The 19,258-nt window shown below is 39.9% G+C and overlaps 3 protein-coding genes across 3 annotated transcripts; 1 reads left to right on the top strand and 2 right to left on the bottom strand.

Moving 5' to 3' along the window:
- Window positions 1-5,051: 5,051 nt before the first annotated feature.
- LOC133745802 (putative invertase inhibitor) lies at window positions 5,052-7,927 on the top strand. The gene has a single exon (XM_062173937.1). The coding sequence runs from the start codon at window positions 5,135-5,137 to the stop codon at window positions 5,807-5,809; it is 675 nt and encodes a 224-aa protein (XP_062029921.1). The 5' UTR covers window positions 5,052-5,134; the 3' UTR covers window positions 5,810-7,927.
- Window positions 7,928-8,092: 165 nt separating this feature from the next.
- Window positions 8,093-10,794, bottom strand: LOC133745801 (nuclear intron maturase 2, mitochondrial). The gene has a single exon (XM_062173936.1). The coding sequence runs from the start codon at window positions 10,496-10,498 to the stop codon at window positions 8,309-8,311; it is 2,190 nt and encodes a 729-aa protein (XP_062029920.1). The 5' UTR covers window positions 10,499-10,794; the 3' UTR covers window positions 8,093-8,308.
- A 5,861-nt stretch (window positions 10,795-16,655) lies between these two features.
- Window positions 16,656-17,755, bottom strand: LOC133741744 (probable protein phosphatase 2C 78). Its single transcript, XM_062169475.1, has 2 exons — window positions 17,411-17,755; window positions 16,656-17,345 (listed from the first exon to the last, which is right to left on the bottom strand). The coding sequence occupies exons 1-2, from the start codon at window positions 17,738-17,740 to the stop codon at window positions 17,307-17,309; spliced, it is 369 nt and encodes a 122-aa protein (XP_062025459.1). The 5' UTR covers window positions 17,741-17,755; the 3' UTR covers window positions 16,656-17,306.
- Window positions 17,756-19,258: the final 1,503 nt, after the last annotated feature.

Raw genomic sequence — 19,258 nt, 5'->3', positions numbered from 1 at the left:
CAGACCACGACAATTCCTGTCGTTCCTGTTGAACATTATTGTTCCTATCTCCCCCTAACGACGGGAAGACTATCTCATCAAAGTGACAATCCGCAAATCAAGCGGTAAATAGATCGCCTGTCAAGGGTTCTAAGTAGCGGATAATGGTTGGAGAGTCATATCCAACATAAATGCCTAATCGTCTTTGAGGACCCATTTTGGTGCGCTGTGGCGGCACAATCGGCACATAAACTGTACACCTAAATATGCGTAAGTGTGAGACATCAGGCTCATATCCAGTAACCATCTGGGACGCAGAAAAGGGTTGAGTGACAGTAGGCCTCAGACGAATGAGCACATAGCTGCGTGCAATATTGCATAGCCTCAAGCAGAAACAGGGAGATTGGTGCGCATAACCAATGCTCTAGTGACCATTTGAAGTCGTTTAATGGCAGTTTCTGCGAGACCATTTTGGGTGTGAACATGTGGAACATGGTGTTCAACCTCAATCTCAATGGACATGCAATAGTCATCAAACGTTTTTGATGCAAACTCTCCAGCATTGTCAAGACGAATGGACTTAATGGGATGATCAGGGTGGTGAGCCCTTAATTTAATGATTTGTGCTACGAGTTTAGCAAATGCAGCATTTCTTGTGGACAATAGCATGACATGTGACCATCGTGTCGATGCATCCACCAACACCATAAAATATCTAAATGGTCCGCAAGTTGGTTGAATAGGCCCACAAATATCACCTTGGATTCTTTGTAAGAATGGAATATTTTCCTTAGTGTCCTTTGCATAGAATGGTCTCGATCCTAATTTTGCTAAAGAGAAGGCTTTGCAAAACGAAAGAGGGGCTTTAGAAGCAACTAGGGAAGTATCCGGTTGAGCCACGAAGTCACAATTGACTTTAGAAGTAGAAAAAGGAACCAAGGAGGTATTGGTGGCGTCAATACCACTTTTGGGCCGCAGGGGGTAGGCGGCGCCAGCCCTACCTGGGATCGAATTTTGGTTCTGACTTCTTTTCGTTTTGAAAAATGGATGTCCGTGTGAAGTCTTTAATATACGGATCATCATATCACAACCTGGGTATCCCAAACGGTCATGCCAAAGCCTATATGTGTAAGAATCTCATAAGTCATCTCTCATGATATGGTTGGATTCAATAATTCGAATAGTGGCTGCATACAACCCACTAGAGCGACACATAAGTTTCTCTAATACTCGTTTATGTCCGTAGTCATTAGAGGTGATGCAAAGGAACTCTTGTCCATTCTCACAATGTGTTTCCACATGAAAACCATTGGCTCTTATATCTTTAAAACTCAATAGGGTCCTTCCAGCCCTAGGAGCATATAGAGCTTCGGTGACATTAATACTTGTGCCATTTGGCAACATAAATTGAGCTGGTCCTCGACCATGAATCAATTGTGATGGTCCAGCCATCATAGTCACAGAAGATCGACTATGCATTATCCATAGAAATAGTTGCCTATGTCGCAATATAGTATGTGTGGTGCCACTATCAACAAGGCATTCCAACTCTCCAGGAAACATACTGAAAAATAATAAAGTTTGAAATTAAAACATGTCCATGACATCGAATAATAATACGATACTTTATTAATAAAGATAGCCAATGATTTCGTCAAAGGTCCCAAAAAAATCTAATCCAAAATAAAATCAAACTAAGACACATTGTAGTCACTCTATCCGTTTGGTAACTCCAATCAAATATGACCAGGAAAGTAGAGAGAGATGTTGGTGGAGCGAGGCTCTCTTAAGTACCATTAATCTCAATGACTTTCCTAGACATCATATTTCATTGGGTGCACCACATAAGAAAGAGTTTAATACAATTGTCATTTATTGACTAAGGCATATTTCCATTACAAAAATTCTTGGAAAATAAGGGGACTAATCTAATCAAAGTCTGCGGCATCCTTGTGCACTTCATCGTCAGGTTTGAAGTCCTCTATGGTGAGATGGACGTCTCCACCATTTTCTTCTTCTTCTACAAGGTACACTTCTTGCTCCCTCAGGTCCCTGTATGCCATGTATCTTGTAGCTAGTTGCTCGCTTGCCTTGCATTGCTTGAACCAATGCTCACTTGATCCACATCGATGACACACATTATTGTGGTTGCCTCCCTTTAATTGAGGTGCACGTTGTGCACGTTGTAGGCGTTCCCTAGGAGGGTTGGTGCCACCACCACGAACCATGGCGCCACCACCACGGCCAGGGTTGCCACGACCCCCTCTCCCACGTGTGGCATTGCCACCACGTGTATCCGCACCAAAATTGCGGTTTCCTTTCTGGTTAGGGCGGTTATATGGACCCATACGTCCCTCATATCCCTTATTCTTAGGGTTTCGCTCATTGCGCCCTCTTTTGGGTGCATTATAATTCGCCTCATGAACGCTCTTAGTTCCAATGGGCCTTGAATTATAATTCATCACGAGTATGTTATCATGTTTCTCAGCTACAGATATGAGATTGATAAGCTGATGAAACCTCGTGATTCGTCCAGCATTGACTTCAGTGCGGTATTGCTTTGATACCACAATGGCTGAAACGGGGAAGGTGGAGAGAGTTTTCTCAATTAGCTCTTGCTCTGTGACAGGTACGGTTGTCCACAAAACCTCAACATGGAATGTAGGCGAAGAGCTTCTGAATTATATTCAGTAACAGACTTGAAATCAGCAAAGCGCAGATTGTTCCATTGAACCTTCAAGTCAGGGAGGAGGGAATCTTGGACATTGCCAAAACGCTCTTCTAGCGCTACCCATAGCTCTCTTGCATCCTTGATCGACATATACTCCAATCTGAGTGCCTTGTCCATATGGCGTCGCATCAAGATAACTGCTTGAGCATGCTTTGTAGGTGTTCGCACGAACACACGATCCGGGTTAGGTGCCTGGATTATGGGTAATATTCCCTTTGAAGTGAGGTGGTTCTCAACATCGGTTACCCAACTGTGGTAATCCGAGCCTGTTGAGTCAAGCATGGGAAAGTTGAGTCTAGGTTCATTTGACATCCTGAAAATAAGAGAAGATATATTAGTTTCGGAGCTAAACTTCCACCAAAACTAAAATAATAAGATTTCCGAGCTATGCTACCAAGAAAATAATTTCCAAGAATCTCTTTTGGATTAGACCAAACAATAATGTTTTAATATGGTCACAATTTGATGCTTACGTACGCTCTTAGTCCGAGCATTACGAACACTCTTAGTTCATACGAACACTCTTAGTTCGTTAAGCGTGAAGCCCCATAATTCCGCTTTATTAAATACTCAAAATCCTGTTCATATATTCCAAAATTGTGCAAAAAATAAAAGGAATTTAAAATACAAGAAAGCAGCAACCTTAATTACAAAACTTACGTGTTGAAATTCGGAGCAGATTCTCTTCTGAACAGATTTCACTTTGATTGTTGTACCGGTCTCAAAATAACTCCGATAAGGCTGAAATTCGGAGGTCAGATGGAAGAGACAGAGACGAACAACTCTGATGAAGAAAGGATTTTGATATGAGGTTCTGAACTAGATGTTTCGGAGCCTGCAAGCAGACGGACGTGCACATGAAAGGAGAAGGATGCAGTCGGTGTGCGTTGGTGCTGCAAGGGCAGCAGGGATGTGTGCGCAGGGGCGCGTAGGTGCTGCAGGGGTAGGTCCGCAGGTGAGGCTAGCGTGGGCTAGGAGCTGCGGCAGTGAGGCTTAAAGGTGGCAGTGGCAGGTTTTGAAGAATTTTCTGGTTTGGTTTTTTTCTTGTGGTTAGGGCTCATGCTGATAACGTGTTGTAGAGAATTGGAAAAATTGTATTGTATTGTATTCATCTCACCATGAGGTTTATATAGGGTTACATCATGTATACAAAAGGCAATACATAATAGCTATACTAATCAATCGCACATTACAAGTATGTCAATCGCATACATTACGAGTCTGTCAATCGCACATTACAAGTATGTCAATCACACACATTACGAGTATGTCAATTGCATACATTAAGCAATACCTATTGCATGAATAGTCATTATCATTTACAACATTTTTATTATTATTAAAAAGTTAGATATTTGGTAAAGTGAAAAAGAAAAAAAGGAGAGGATTTTCTTCCTTGTATGTATAACTCGCCATAAATACCATTGTGTTCGTATAAGTTATACGGTATAACTATATATATTTGTCTCTATATCCATATCCAGCTCAAGTCTAGCTCCCCTCTAAATCCAACTCTGAGATTGCATCTTCATCTTTGCTTCTGAAAATGAGGTGCGTGTCTTCCTTGTCACCTTTCTCGTACGTACTCTTTCACAGCGCCATGAGTGATGATTTCATCGAACAATCTTGCAGGATAGCTGCTGGTCGTAAACCATCTTTGAACTACACCTTCTGTGTCTCAACTCTTAAGGCTAGGCCAGCCCTAAAAGCCATGGTGCAGACCTTGGACTCATGTGCATCGTACTTCGCCTAGCCATAGACAAGGTGACCTACATCAATGACCTCATCCAAAAGTTGGCGAAGGATCCGACAGTCGACTAACCTTCATTACAAATCTGTGCACAAGTCTACGAGGATGCCAGGGATTCCATTAACGGAGCTAGCATGGTCCTTAGCCCACCACCCAAGCATTGTGATTTAGGTTATACATATCTCGGTCAGGTGGATGCACCTGATATATATTTGTGAAACTGAGTTTAAAGAGAGGAAAACTCTGTCTCCTTTGAAGAAGGAGAACTATGTTCCAACAATTGGTCATCGTATCTCGTACGTTTGTTGACGAGTTAAAGGCGTGTTACAAAAAAAAAATGTAATGTGTTGTACAACAACACATAATAAATCGAACGATTAAGATCTGGTTAATATTTTTTTTTTCTAACTCTTAAGCGAGGTTCTTAATTGGTTGTTATGGAATCTTCTATCATTCTATGGCAACATACTAAACATTTAATTTAGTAGTGACGACATTCTTTATTTTTCTCTAGCTCCATTCTTTTTTTCTGTATGACAAGGCTACTGAGTACAGAACCCCTCCAAACAATTGTCGTGTCTTTGCAGAATAGACTCTGTTCTGTTCTGTTCTGGCCTTGTTGCTTCAAAAGAACAAGTAGTACTAACACCTCAGGAAGCTTCCTCTTACTGCATATGAATTTCATATTAGAACTACATATATTCCTCTACATGAGCAAGAAACCAGAGGAAACAATGCACCATATTTCTTTCTTTTCAATCTCTTTATGCTGCTGCTTATTTTTCCTTATAATTCCTCATGAAAATTTCTCACCAATTACTGCAATATCTGTTGATATAATCAACCAAACCTGCAGAAGATGTGCCGATGAATCCCACGTCTTTAGCTATGACCTATGCACAACCTCTCTCCAAGCAGTTCCGGTCAGCCATGTGGCTAATCTCCAAGGACTAGCATTGATAGCAATGGAGCTAGCACTAAACAATGCAAGCAACACGCTTCAGATCATAAAAAATTATTTGTTGATGAGCAACGAAAGTCTAGATCCTTTTGTTGTGGTTTGCTTGAAGGACTGCTTGCAGCTCTATTCAGACGGGATCACAACACTGGAGGATGCTGAAGGAGCATTTCTGGGTGAGCATTATGACAACGCCAATATTTGTCTTAGTGCAGTTACGGAAGCATCGAGTACATGTGAGGAAGGCTTTAAGGAGAAGGAAGGTGAAGTATTACCGTCTCCATTGACAAATGAGAATTACAATCTTTTTCAATTATGTGATATTGCACTGTGCATAGGCCACTTGCTTACCTTGGGTTCTACCTTCTTGATGAGGTCCTCTGCAACTTAATCTTTGTATACTAGTCATGTCTTCTGTGGAATAATAGCTCTGCTCTGCAATTGTGTGATTTTGCCCATGAGTACTTGCAGCTGAAGAACATATTAGTAAACCTGTATTGTGATCCTAAAAATCCTCTATGCCATCAATTCCAACAATTATCTTTCAAACAAATCGATCATGTATATTTTCTTTCTGTAAAATCAACTGTGCAGTTGTGAATCTAAAGTCTACCACAACAATTATCATTCAACACTTCCTGACCAGCCCCACACAGCCATGTGACAACTTTTATGACAACAGACTTGTCTAAAATTCCATGACCAGTGGTTGCCTTGCAGTTTTTTATGCAGTTAGTGCAGCAAAATAATAGCAAAAAAGGAATCAAATGCTTCATATACCAAGGTACTATAATTGTTTTTCCTCACAATTTGGGGTTGTACATATAGCTGCTTGGATGGGACAAACTGACAAATCTAATCTCCGACTAGATATGTGGTAACACATTCACCACTACTAGTTGGGCCTAGCTGCGAAACTTCACTGCAGCTTCCTATATCAATACTATACAGGCAGTACTGTAGTATATGCCTTTGTTATATTTTCATCTCTTTCCCTTCTCCATGAAGCTGTATACTGCATCATAATATACAGGCCATTTCGTAGTTGGCCAGAGAACTGAAAGGAAATACAATCAATCTGCCGGACTCTGCCGGACTGAGGAAAACCCAGAATGAAGCTGTAAATTCCACATCATTCAAGCACGTATCCTCAGCTGGGAAGGATTAAAACTCAAAGGGACCTCGTAAAGAACCTAACAATCAATCAATACAATCTAGCTCCCAAATTATTTCTCGAAACTCCCTAAATGTGGAAACATTGGGAAAATAAATTGAGTACTGATGAGTGATGCATATAAAAGCCTCCAAATCAATTGGTGATGCAGCTATGTCTAAACATGAAGTTGCAATTAGCATAGTGACAGCAAATGACAGGTGAAGTCCAAAACTCCAACAAATGACATAGGTGAAGTTGCAATCCTATTTGCTCATAGCAAATCTGTGGTAAGCAATCTGTTTTTATTGAGTAAGAATGCATAACCTATAGAGGAGAGGATGATATACTCATTACGCATAATTGCAACACTACTGTGTTTAACATTTTCAATTTTTCAAACGTGCACAACCTATAATAAATCCAAAACATAAGCAAAGTACAAACTCCAAAGCACACTAGTAAGGAATCTTTTAACCATAAACTGGACTGTATACTATATTTATTCTCTTTGAAAAATTGGTACATCAAGGAGTTTGAAGACGAGAGTACAAGGAAACCTAAACTCCAAATGGAGGGACCAGTATGCGTTTCTAGAATTATTAGTTGGCATTAACGTATGAGTGTGAATGTTTGCCCGTATACAAAAGTATGAAATTTCCTCCTGAAAGTATTCCCATTACCCAGAAATCACATGCTCAACAGAAAGAAATCAAGAAATAATATTTTATCCGTAGAAGATTTAGCTAAATAGTAAGAAGATGATGTAGCTCAGATACTTCTCTGCCCTAAAAATGGAAAGAAGCCTTTCAAGTACTGCAATCTCAAAAATGACCAGGAAAACAAAGAAGCTTAAACCACTCTGACTATCTATCCACAAAATGCATAGCTCTTACCTCACATTCACACACCTGAAACGGTCACTTGAATGTAACAACCTGAAGGCTGCAACATGACCAGTGTGTGTGTGTGTGTAGAAAATATGGAATGAAGCACAAGAAAAACATCAAGATATTATTTCTGCACCTTTGTTATTTGTCACCAAACAACAGATGAGACCCAAAGAAGGTAACTGTAACAAATAGGAACAAGTCCCTCAACATCTGCCCTTTCCCTTGGAATCAGAAGGTAATTTGTAAAATATCTTAAAAACTTATTTGAAAAGATAACCTGATTTGTCATATTTGTGAGATCTACCCAAAACTAGTTTAGTCATTGACAGTATCACCAATATGTTAATTCACTGCTAGTTGCAACAATATAATTGCTTTATTTATTTTTTTTGTTTAGTTCTATTGAGACAGTGAATATAGAGAGGATATGTTCTGAAAAAGAGGACTAACAAAAGAGAAGTGAAATCTACATCTTTTTAAACTTCATGGTTATTCCTAAATATATTGATATGAGATTGTGGAGCAGGGAAAGACTTGAAGCCTGAACAAGGGATTGTAAAATAACAAAGGTGAAAATTAAATGTTCATTTCGTAGACAAAAGACCTCCAACACCGGGAACACCATGAATAATATCAAATCTACTTCTCATATCAAGATCATTGAATATTGAAACAAAAGATAACAACAAATTTGCTCAAAATAAAACTACTCCACAAAAACAGAATATGTGCAATCTGTGGTAACTCTAAAATTTCAACTAACATTTCTATAACTTGCCAGTAAAAGGCTAACATGAACACGTGCCCTGAATAACTTCAGCTTGTTAATATGCCAGTAAATTTTTTACAATTGTGATACACAAAACCCTTCACCCTTTTCCTCCTCTTTTGTAGTTCTGTTCTCAAGGTTATCCTGATTTGAGCCAAGCAGGAATTGCTTATCTCTTTCAATGTCACTGCTGCCACTTTTGACAAACGTAAACTGATCCAACGGAATAGCACTTCTCTTGTAGTTCCAAACAAGCATTGAGATGTAATCCTGCGGAGAAACAAGACCTTGATCCATGATACACCTGCGTTGCTCCTCTAAAGTTTTTGGATCATCAAGCCTTATATATTCAAGCAATGCCTTCTCGTGTTCAGGTCTCCAGTTACTCGGGAAAGGGGTGTAATCAGTCTCAGGTACAAGAGACATCCTGGTATACTGAAGCCCATCAATTGACTCAACAAGACCCATCCTCAACAAATTATGGTACTCAGGTGACTGCCCCTTCTTCTCCTTCAAAGGACGGCTCAGATTCCTATCACCAATCTTGTACACCTTTGCACGTGAACGGAGCTTGTATTTTGCGGCATAAAGCTTTGCTAGTGAACCCCGTAGAATGTAAGCACAAAAGTTTACAACTTTTTTGCGATTATCTGCATACCTATACCACTCCACCATTGTTGACAGAAATTTGTTCATTTGTGCATTAGTATGAGCTTGAGTGGCATGAAACATTCTGAAACAAGGCTGTGGGTCAGGATCCCTATCCCCCTTCAGAAAGCTCAGTTTCCTAAATTGCTTGATGCACTGTTTTAAGCTTGCCGTAACTGATAAAAGAGTGCCTACACCCTTCTCACTAATAATTTTCCCACCAGTAGCAGTGTAACGAAGCGTTGGGTAGACAACTCTGCGACACAACACATGATCAAGAAACAATATACCCTTAGTTATGTGTTCTATAGGGAGACTCTCATTGTCTAGCTTGAGCATATACTTTTGATCACAGAACTCAATCAACTGTTTTCTCAATGTGGCTGCATCTGCTCGAGGTCCTCGAACACCAATCAAAATATGACCCCCATATCTTATATAATCCATCTTCCTGGTCTTATCTGGCCCACTTGTTGGCACAAATTCAGGCCAAGACGTATTTCCCTGTTCTGATTCTCCTTCCGGGCTATTCCATATGACATCACTCTTTGACGGATGATAAAACTCCTTAATCTTTCCCTCCATCCAGCGGTCCAATTCATCTAGACAAATATTAGCCAAAAGGGGACTGAGTATCCCACAATGCCCCCAAGAAGGAAGCTTCTCTGCCTCCTCAGGAGCAAACCCAAAAAACGTCTCCAACCAATAAGGGTCTGGCTTCGGTTCATCCTCTGCCAGCACCCTCTTCTTCTGATACTTCCTCGACTTTTTTTTCTTCACTACACCATCATCATTACTAGTAATCACCGGTGTAACCAATGCCGTTTTAATCAAATCAACTACCTTCTTATCCCTCACATCCCTGATTAGAGCATTAATCACCAACCCCACCTTCATCCCATCCAACACTGTACTCAAATCCCCCTTTATATACCACAAATACCCTGCAAAACTCCTCCTAATCACCCTCAACGCAGTATGTGCATTTCTCCCCGGTCTAAATGCAAACGACTTCTGCGAGAACCGAGACTCATATATCGGCTCCAACACCATCAACAACACCTCCTGAACCAACTTATCTTGAAACGGGGACGGCTGCGTGGTGGTCAAAATGGCCTTTATTTTCCTCTTCGACAAAGACTCGTAATCGGTCTTATCCTTGGGTGACTTAATATAAAACTCTAGCCTAGCTCCCCACCTAAACCTACCATCAAGAACAGCATTTCTAAGTCCTAATAAGTCCTCAAGTGCCGATCTCTGTATCGAACTTCGGGGCATGTAAGCCCCCATATCGTCGGCACAGACCTTCTGATAAGCCAACACCCACAGCTCGAATCTCCGAATGTAAGAGGTCAAATTGGTCACAATCCTATCAGGTTCTCGAAAATTCTCAATCCACATTTGGGACAAAATCGAAACCCCATCCTCCTTTATCAAATTGGACGGGTCTTCAGGATCAGCAGGGCGACGATTCAATGGAGTATACGAAAGCAATCGCAGTAAACCTAACCTGTTGGTTCTAGGACTAAAGGAGCTGACTTTGGTGGTGGTGGTGGTGGGGATACAATTGGGATTTGTGAGAATCTTGTGGGTGAAAATGGAGAGGCGGCGATGCATTTTGGGATTGGGAGGTCACTGGGTTTAGGTCATTTTTCTGGGTTTAAGCTTCATCAACTAGAGAACATCAGCAGTGATTGAATAAAACCCTAGAATAGATAGAGAAGGGGATATTCGAGAGCTTACTTGGATGGTTGCAGTGAAACTCCAACAGCTGAAACGGCGGCGTTTTGTGTGTGAGGTGAACAGAGGTTGAAGAAGAGAAGAAGCAAAAACCTTGGGGCTTAAACCCTGCGTCTCTCAGTGTAGAGCTTTTGTTTGGCTGTAACTCGAAGAGCGTAAAGTTCGAGTTTGGAAGCCCCAGACCAAAAAAAAAAAAAAAAACTTTGACATAGAAGTCTAATTATAGCGAAAATTTTCCCTAATCACCCGATAAAGAAAAAAGTTCTCATCTAGCCCATTAATTCTAAACGGAAATGTTCAATAAGTTCAGCAAAGAACATTTGATTTTCTTTCAATTGTTTGGTTGGTGGAGGAAAAATACAGTAAAAATATATCAATGTTTCAATAATACCCTTAGATTTTAAAATAAAAATATTGGGTCCAAAATCAATTCAGTCCTTGAACTTCTAAATTCATCAAAAACACCCATTCACTTTCAATTTTGATCTAATAACTACAATCTGTTTGTTTTCCATTAATTGAGTCCGTTAACTTGCTGACGTGGCTTATATGAGGCCTATGCTTTATGATGTGGTGTTGAGGTGGTATGCATAGTCAGTTTAGGAGTGAGTCTCACTATTAGAAATCTATCAAATAAAAAGTTTTTAAACAAATAACTGGAACCCACAACAGAAAATTAACTAATTGGACCTATTAGATTAAAATTGAAAGTACACGAGTGTTTTTGATAAAAATAGAAGTTCAGGGACTGAATTGAATCAATTGATTTTGGACCGAAACTACAGGGTAGTAACCAGTATTTAGCCCATAAAAATAATATCATGAAAATTCAAAAGTACACCAAATTTGGCAATAACACATTTGAGCAGGGATATTGTAGTCCAAAATTTTCATAATAAATGCTGGAAAAGGAGAAGGGAAAATCAATCTCATGGGGTTAAAAAGAAATGATATTCCCCCTATTTCCTTTTTGTCAAGAAAATACTTCCAAACTTTGTGCCTACCAATAAGAGGAAAATAATGACTTTCCTTTCTTGATTCCTCAAATCCGTGAACCAAACATGTTCTTAGAGCAACTCCAATAACTTCTCTATAATTTTTGTATAATAGGATTATAGGAAAACAAAAGTCAAAACTTTAAGCAATTTTTCTTTTCAAATTCCAACAGTATCCATATTTTATAGCAATCTCTAAAATCTTCATAATCATTCCTTAAAATTTTAAAGATTGCTGTAAATTTAATAAATTTTGTTTTTTCTTTCCTCACTATCCATAAAATGGAGATAGTTATAGGATATATGTTGGAGCAAAAAAGGCTCATTTTTCCTTAAAATAGAGAAAATTCAAAATATGGGGAATCGGTTGGAGTTTCAATCTACTAAACTTCTAAATTTCTTATAGATCTCTATGTTTTTCCCCAAATATACCTTTTTCCATTTTCAATGTTTTTTTGTTTATTTTTTTGATTGTTTTGTCTTCTTCCCCGTTGTCACAGGGGAGAGAGAAAGAGAGAGAGAGAGAGATGGGGAGGGGGAGGGGGAGGGAGAGAGAGTTTGCCGGAAGTTGCATGATGTTACTGGAGACCTCGCCGACTCGCCGGAGATGTTATTGAAACATTTATTGACCCTCAATAAAAAAAATTATTGATTCTCAATAAAAAAATTATTGACCCTCGATAATTTTTTTTTTATTGAGGGTCATATAAAAAATTTTCTATTGATCAGGATCAATAGCCAAAGTACCAAAATCACCTTTAATTTGGTTTTTTTTCTAGTTTCTTCCTCAATAAAAAGTTTTGAGTTGTGGTCAGGTTATTGAGGGTAAATAATGAGTGCAACATAACCATTTTCTTGCTTTTGTGAGTTGTAGGCAACTTTATTGATATATATATTTTTTTTGAAACAAACTGACAAGACTTTATTAAATAGAAAGGTTACAAGTGATAGATGGAGAAACTACATCTGAATAAGAAATAACAGAAGCAATACTAAAAGCACGAAAAGATAACATAGTAAGCATACTAAGGGATGCAATTAAGCATTTGATGAAGCACGAGACAAAACCCGAGCTATGTGAAACGATACCAACGATATAGTGCACCATCCCTCCACGCAAATTGTAATACCCCGGAAATTCGTTATTATTTTTCGAGGATTTTTTGAAATTTAATTAGTGGTTATTGGACGATTTCGTGGTTCGTGGATTGAGCGGAAGAGTTTCGGACGAATTTTTATTTAAAAAGTATGGTTTTAGGGGGGCTACGGAGGTTGTCTTTTTATACGTTGGTTTTCTCCAAAAACTTCATTCATAAAAGTCGTAGAGTGCGTCGATACTAGTTCGTATGAGAAAGTTATGTGCGTTTGAAAATTTGGAAAATTTCAATAAATAGGAGAAATTCTGGGATCGTCTCCTCCTCTAGATCGCACCCATACTAGCCTTGAAGGACGATTCAAAGTGTGGAGCAAAAGATCAAGGTTTGAAGTTCAACGGTGGAGGATTCCCGGAATTTAAAACGTGATATAGGCCGATCCAGGCTGAATCGGACTTAGCTCCAGGTATGAAAGTTGTTTCTCTCTTCATTGCGAACATGTTGGATGGTTTGATTGTGGAGATTTTTAAGTTGATCCAGTGGCGGTGTGCCGCCACTGCCGGCGGCACCTGACGGTGATTCCGGCCATGTAAGGGACAGTTTCTGGTTTTATATATCATTTACTCGTCGATACGAGCATTTTAATATATAATACGTAATTTTTGGAGATCGTATGAATATGTTATGATTTTTACGGTTTCGAACCGTTCGATTATTCGATTCGTGAGGATTCGAGTGTTCGATCGACTTCTGGTTTTGACATATCGATCATAGAAGTATTCCGGAGACTTTGGGTGGTTTCGGATTTTAATCACTTGTGATTTGTGTACTAAGTTGAGACTGTATGTGATTAGGTACTTGACGAAGTACTCTTGAGCGGATATTTTGTGGTTGTGCTACTCTGTTCTATATAGAAGACGCAGCAGGATTAAGAGGTGAGTAATCTCACAATGTTCATTTACGAACGGAGTTACCTTTATTGTTTTGAGATTTATTTAGTTAACTGCAAACTATAGTTGGTATTAGTAGCATTCCTGAGTGAATGACTTCGTGTATATATATATTTACGTGAAATATGTATATTCTTATGGGTTGATGGGTGATTTAAGCAATAAGGATTGATGGGTTTCATTCTATTGTTTTGAGGCTTGACTTTTCGGGTGACAATGTTTTAGGAATTGGGAATTTCTATTCTTTGAAAAGTGTCAAGATTTGGTGTGAGTTGTTTTAATGTGATTTGAACGTTTTGATCTAACGACCGGGGGTCTAAAGATCTGAGAGTCAAAGGTGGTGATTTCTCCTTTTGATTTGATTTAATATTTTGGGTCCAGTGTGACTTGCTTAATGTTTTGAATCTGATGACCCGGGGTCTGGAGTTTCGGAGGTCACGGGGTGACATCTCTTTTTGATTTGGTTTAACATTTTGGGTCCAGAGCAACTTGCTTAATATTTTGATCTGGCGATCGGGGAGGTCTGATGATCGGAGGTCACGGGATGACATCTCCTTTTGAGAGTTGAGTAATATTTGGTCATGAGTGACCGCTTTTAAATGTTTTGATATGAAGGTCGAGGACCTGAGGATTCAGGGTCGCTGGGAGTGACCTCAGGCATATATATCGGGACTTCACTCCTTTGGCCTGGTGAGTAGATACGATCAGTTACAGCTCTAGTCTGTAGCCATTGTACATCATGGGGAGTAGCAGGGAGCTACTTGATGCTCATGAGTACGTGTTTTAAAAGGGAGTTCGGGGATTCTTTCTTTTAAATGTCCAAGTGGGACTTGTGGTCATATTGAATTGTCAGAGTTTCAATTAATATGATTTTGTCACGGGGTGACTTTTGTTGTGTTCTTTGGGGAAAAACATATTTAATTGTCAGAGTTTCAATTAATATGATTTTGTCGCCGGGTGACTTTCGTTGTTTTTAGTACGTGTTTTAAAAGGGAGTTTCGGGGATTCTTTCTTTTAAACGTCCAGAGTGGACTTGTGTATCATATTTAATTGTCAGAGTTTCAATTATTATGATTTTGTCACGGGGTGGCTTTTGTTGTTTTCTTTTAGGAAAAGAATATTGTGTTGGGAAGCATGGTATGTGTTTCTTTTTCTCGAGTTGAAAGTTTTTCTCGTTTTGGTGTGAATTGTGTGGAGTTTTGTTTTGAGTTACTCATACGAGCTTTCATAAGCTTACCAGGTTTGTTGTGTGACAACCCGGTGCACTATTCCATGGTGTAGGGGTTTATCCTGTAGGTCAGGGTAATCGTGGCTGAAGTTGGTTCTGATAGTTGCAGCTTTACGGTAGGAAGCCAATTTTGTGACTTTACAGTTATTAAGACTTCCGCTTGTAGTAAGCTCTAAGGAGTATTTAATTATTATTTTGTTGTGGCAATTTAATTTGTAAATTTGTGTAATATATGACTCTGATTGAGCGAGTATATATTGACATTGTGGGTTCAGGGCATCAGTATATACTTGGTTTAAAAAGGAAAAGGTTTTTCAGGTATTTGTATTGATGGCTGAACCATTACGTATGTATAATTATGAGATTATATATTGATTTTTAATTGTGTTAAAAATTTAGGGCGTGACACAGATATATACGTTGAGTAGCGGGTAACCTTTCGTCAAGGTAATCGGTGGTATTATGACCGAACTTGCATTTTCCACATTAAGAAATATGTATAGAAAAAAAAGAGCAATCTCCTACCTAAGTAACTAAAAAAACAAAACCAAAACAATGCAAAACTAGGCATTCTAACTAAGATCCAGCCCAGAAGCTAGCAATTCCAGGCCCAAATCCATATCCGACTTGGATCCCAGACCAGGACCTGAATCTAGATTGGAGTCGGATCCCAAGACCCGTTTTCACCACGCCGTCGCACGGTGTTGCCGGCCAAACCCGAGCCTTACTCTAAACGATCGTCGTCCCAGTCCATCGTCGCTATCCACCGTTGTCGCTCCTAGCAGCGGCTGGGAACCGAGCCTAGCCAACAAACACATCGTAGCACCGCCGCCCAATTCTAGATCGGCCTTGAAGCTTTCCCCAAATCCTACTGCTGCCCCACGCGACGACGACCAAGGACCGGGATCGCAAGTTGTTGAGCACGGCTGATCGGATCAGATCACACTGCACCGCTGTAAAAACTATTCCACCTGCAGAGAGACCCCGACACAAGAAAGCAAACACGCTCGATCCACCCATCATCCCCTCGCCTCGCTAGCCTCCCAAAGCCTCCATTCTCATGGAGGAAGAATTCATAGACGGACCACCGTGTTGGCGACTGCTCTCTACCCTAGCAGGTCGCTAGGTTTGCTCTTTATTGATAGTTAATAATGAGTGCAAGAGTTGTAGACAGTTTTATTAAGGGTCAATAACCAAAGCCCAAAAATCATCTCTAAATTTGGTTTCTTCTAACAGAAAACCATCTACTTTCCTCAATAAATAGCGTCTAACAGAAAACCATCTACTCTCCTTTGAACTTGGTTAGTAACAAAATGAATAATAAGTGTAGCAAAACATCTAGAAATAACGGAAAATGTAAACCATTATACACAAAATATTAGTTCAAGTAGAAGTGGAAAAGGATTATCTGAATACCATTATTGCTCCCACACTTTGCATACATGTCAACTAAAGTAGTCAATACGTATAGATATTAGACTCAAGATTTAGGGAGTGAAATTCATGCCCCCTATTTTACAATCCACACTCCATGTTTTATTTTTTAGGGCTAATTACTGTTTAGTACCCTGTGGTTTGAGTCCCAAATCAATTCAGTCCCTGCACTTTCAATTTCATCAAAAACACCCCTGCGTTATCAAATCTCGTCCAATAGGTCATTCCGTCACTCTTCCGTTAAATGGTGCCGTTAAACTGCTGACTATGCCTGCCAACTCAGCTCAGGCGGGGCCCACATGAAAAGTAAAATTCCAAAATTGCCCCTGCCTCTATTTTACCTCCAGACCCAGCTCCGTCCTTGTTCTTCCCCTCAGCAATTTTACTACCTCCAGTTCTCTTAGCAAAAGCCTACACCCATCATGAATCATATTACAAAACCCATTCTTTTTGTGGCTGCTACTAATTATTTTAATTCTCAAAGTTTTTTTGCTTTTTCTTCTTCAATTTGTCAAATACTTCTCAATCCATCATTCTTCTGTCAAAAACATAGAACCTGATGGATTTGATTTCTCATCTTTAAACAAGAAACCATATACTTTGATCAATTCTTAATCACGCATTTGTTGTTCTGCAAAAAAAAAAAAATTAATAGATCCAGAACATAAGAAAACAAAGGAGAGTGAATCTGAGAAAATGGGAAGGAACAAGGGAGTAGTGGACTTCGACGAGTCACACCAGATGACTTCGATCTGGCGAATCCGTGCAAGGACTCGGTGGTGATGCTGGAGATGAGGATTCTTCGAGAGAACTCATTTGCAAGGACTGCTCTCGAATCCCCCAGATTCGCAACATACAGAACGTCATTTGTTATAGCCCCGACCAAACAACATGACCCGACAGAAGCAATTGACGGCTTCATCGGCCACGATCGCTTCACCAAACGCAGAAACTCCTCCTCAGTGGCACTGAACGCCTTCTTTATCACATCCACAGATAACCCACCTTGTTCCATGGCAAATTCTACACAAATTCAACCTAAACACTCAGGAATTTTTAACTATAAAATCAATCAAAACAAAACCCACCTTGTTGACGAATCTAGAAGCTTCCGGTCCGCCGTGACCGTCATACACGCCGACGTACGTGGCAGAGGGAGAGGTAAACACCTGTCCCTGATCCTCAAGGCTCGAATTGGCCTGAACCACAGCGATCGAGTAGTCACCGGAGGCGTGAGGCTTCAAGTCAGTATGCCAAAGCAACCCATCACCGCCGCCGGACCCAAGTCTCAACCCAAGTCGCTTATGCAAATCCAAAATGACACCATCTCTGCCACCAAAGCTGCTCTGAATCCCGTACGCACCAACATCATCATGCCCAGAAGCACAAGCAGAAAAAGGTCCTCTCTTTCTTTGCATCTGCTGCTTTTGATATGGAGGTTTCTCGAACCGCCGACGGCAACCGGCAGTAGTAGCAGGGCTCGACGAGCTAGATCTGGAGTGAGTCAACGGAACAAGTCGGATGATTTGGGTGGGAATGTTTGTGTGTGTGTGAGGACGGCGCTGGGTCTGGAGGTAAAATAGAGGCAGGGGCAATTTTGGAATTTTACTTTTCATGTGGGCCCCGCCTGAGCTGAGTTGGCAGGCATAGTCAGCAGTTTAACGGCACCATTTAACGGAAGAGTGACGGAATGACCTATTGGACGAGATTTGATAACGCAGGGGTGTTTTTGATGAAATTGAAAGTGTAGGGACTGAATTGATTTGGGACTCAAACCACAGGGTACTAAACAGTAATTAGCCCTATTTTTTAGTATTTTAAATTTTGTCTTTTTATAATGTGGCAATAAAATGTGATGTTAGTATACTAAAAAATGAAACATAGAGTATAGATTGTGAAATGAGGAGTGCGGATTTCACTCCCCCAAGATTTTTACTCTTAATCAAACCATGAACTCATTTCCCACGACACAAGCTCTAAGTTGAGCATAGGCAGAAAGAATAGTAGTAACCACAGCGACGACGACGAGAGAGAGAGAGATAGAAGTAGCCGGAGCGTCCTCATCGTGTCCTCGATCACAGCGAGAGAGAGAAATGAGTCGTCAGTAGTCATCGGAGCTCAGATCCTCCACTGTTTTCGGAGCATTCTCATCCCGTCCTCATTCAACGACGAGAGAGGGAGAGAGGAGTCAGCGGTAGTCACCGGAGCCTGGAGCATCCTCATCCTGTCCTCTTTTGCAGAGAGAGAGAGAGAGAGGTGTGCAGTCTTGTGATGTATTAATTAAAGTATATTAGAAATATTGTATTTTCGTTTTGTTTTTGGGTTAAATGCATTTAATGTTAACCTGTTTTTTTTTTTTTTAATGGAGTGATGGGGAAAGATTTTTCTAGAATTAGATTTAGGGATCAAGGACCCTAATCCTAAGAACTGAACAACATTACCATTTTGTAATATATGCAATTAATAAATTATGAATCTGCCACTCTCACACACACACCACCACACACACACACACACACACATACACACACACACACACACACTCTCTCTCTCTCTCTCAATGACAAAAGGGGGAGAGGGCAAACAGTCAAAAAATAAACAAAAAATATTAGAAGCTAGTTTAGTTATTTCCATTTTGGCCCTTTGAACTTCAACTTGTTCTCAAAGGTGCACCCATGCACTTCTTTTTGGGGGGTTTGAGGTTTGACAGCAAATATCATTGCAACCGCTGCTTCACCACGAATGCAATATTATTTTTTGAATTCCTCTAATTTGTATGAAAGTCAAAGCTTTAACCACATAACTGGAGAGAAAATTGATATGTACTAAAAGAATCATGGCCCAGAAAAAATAGTATATGCAGAAATCTATCAATTGACACTAATACAAAATGATGGCTAATAAGATATGATAGAATATAATAAATTAGACATTGT

This window comes from Rosa rugosa, chromosome 4 (assembly GCF_958449725.1).
Source record: "Rosa rugosa chromosome 4, drRosRugo1.1, whole genome shotgun sequence".
Taxonomy (NCBI): Eukaryota; Viridiplantae; Streptophyta; class Magnoliopsida; order Rosales; family Rosaceae; genus Rosa; species Rosa rugosa.
This window is presented reverse-complemented; position numbering and strand designations above follow the sequence as displayed.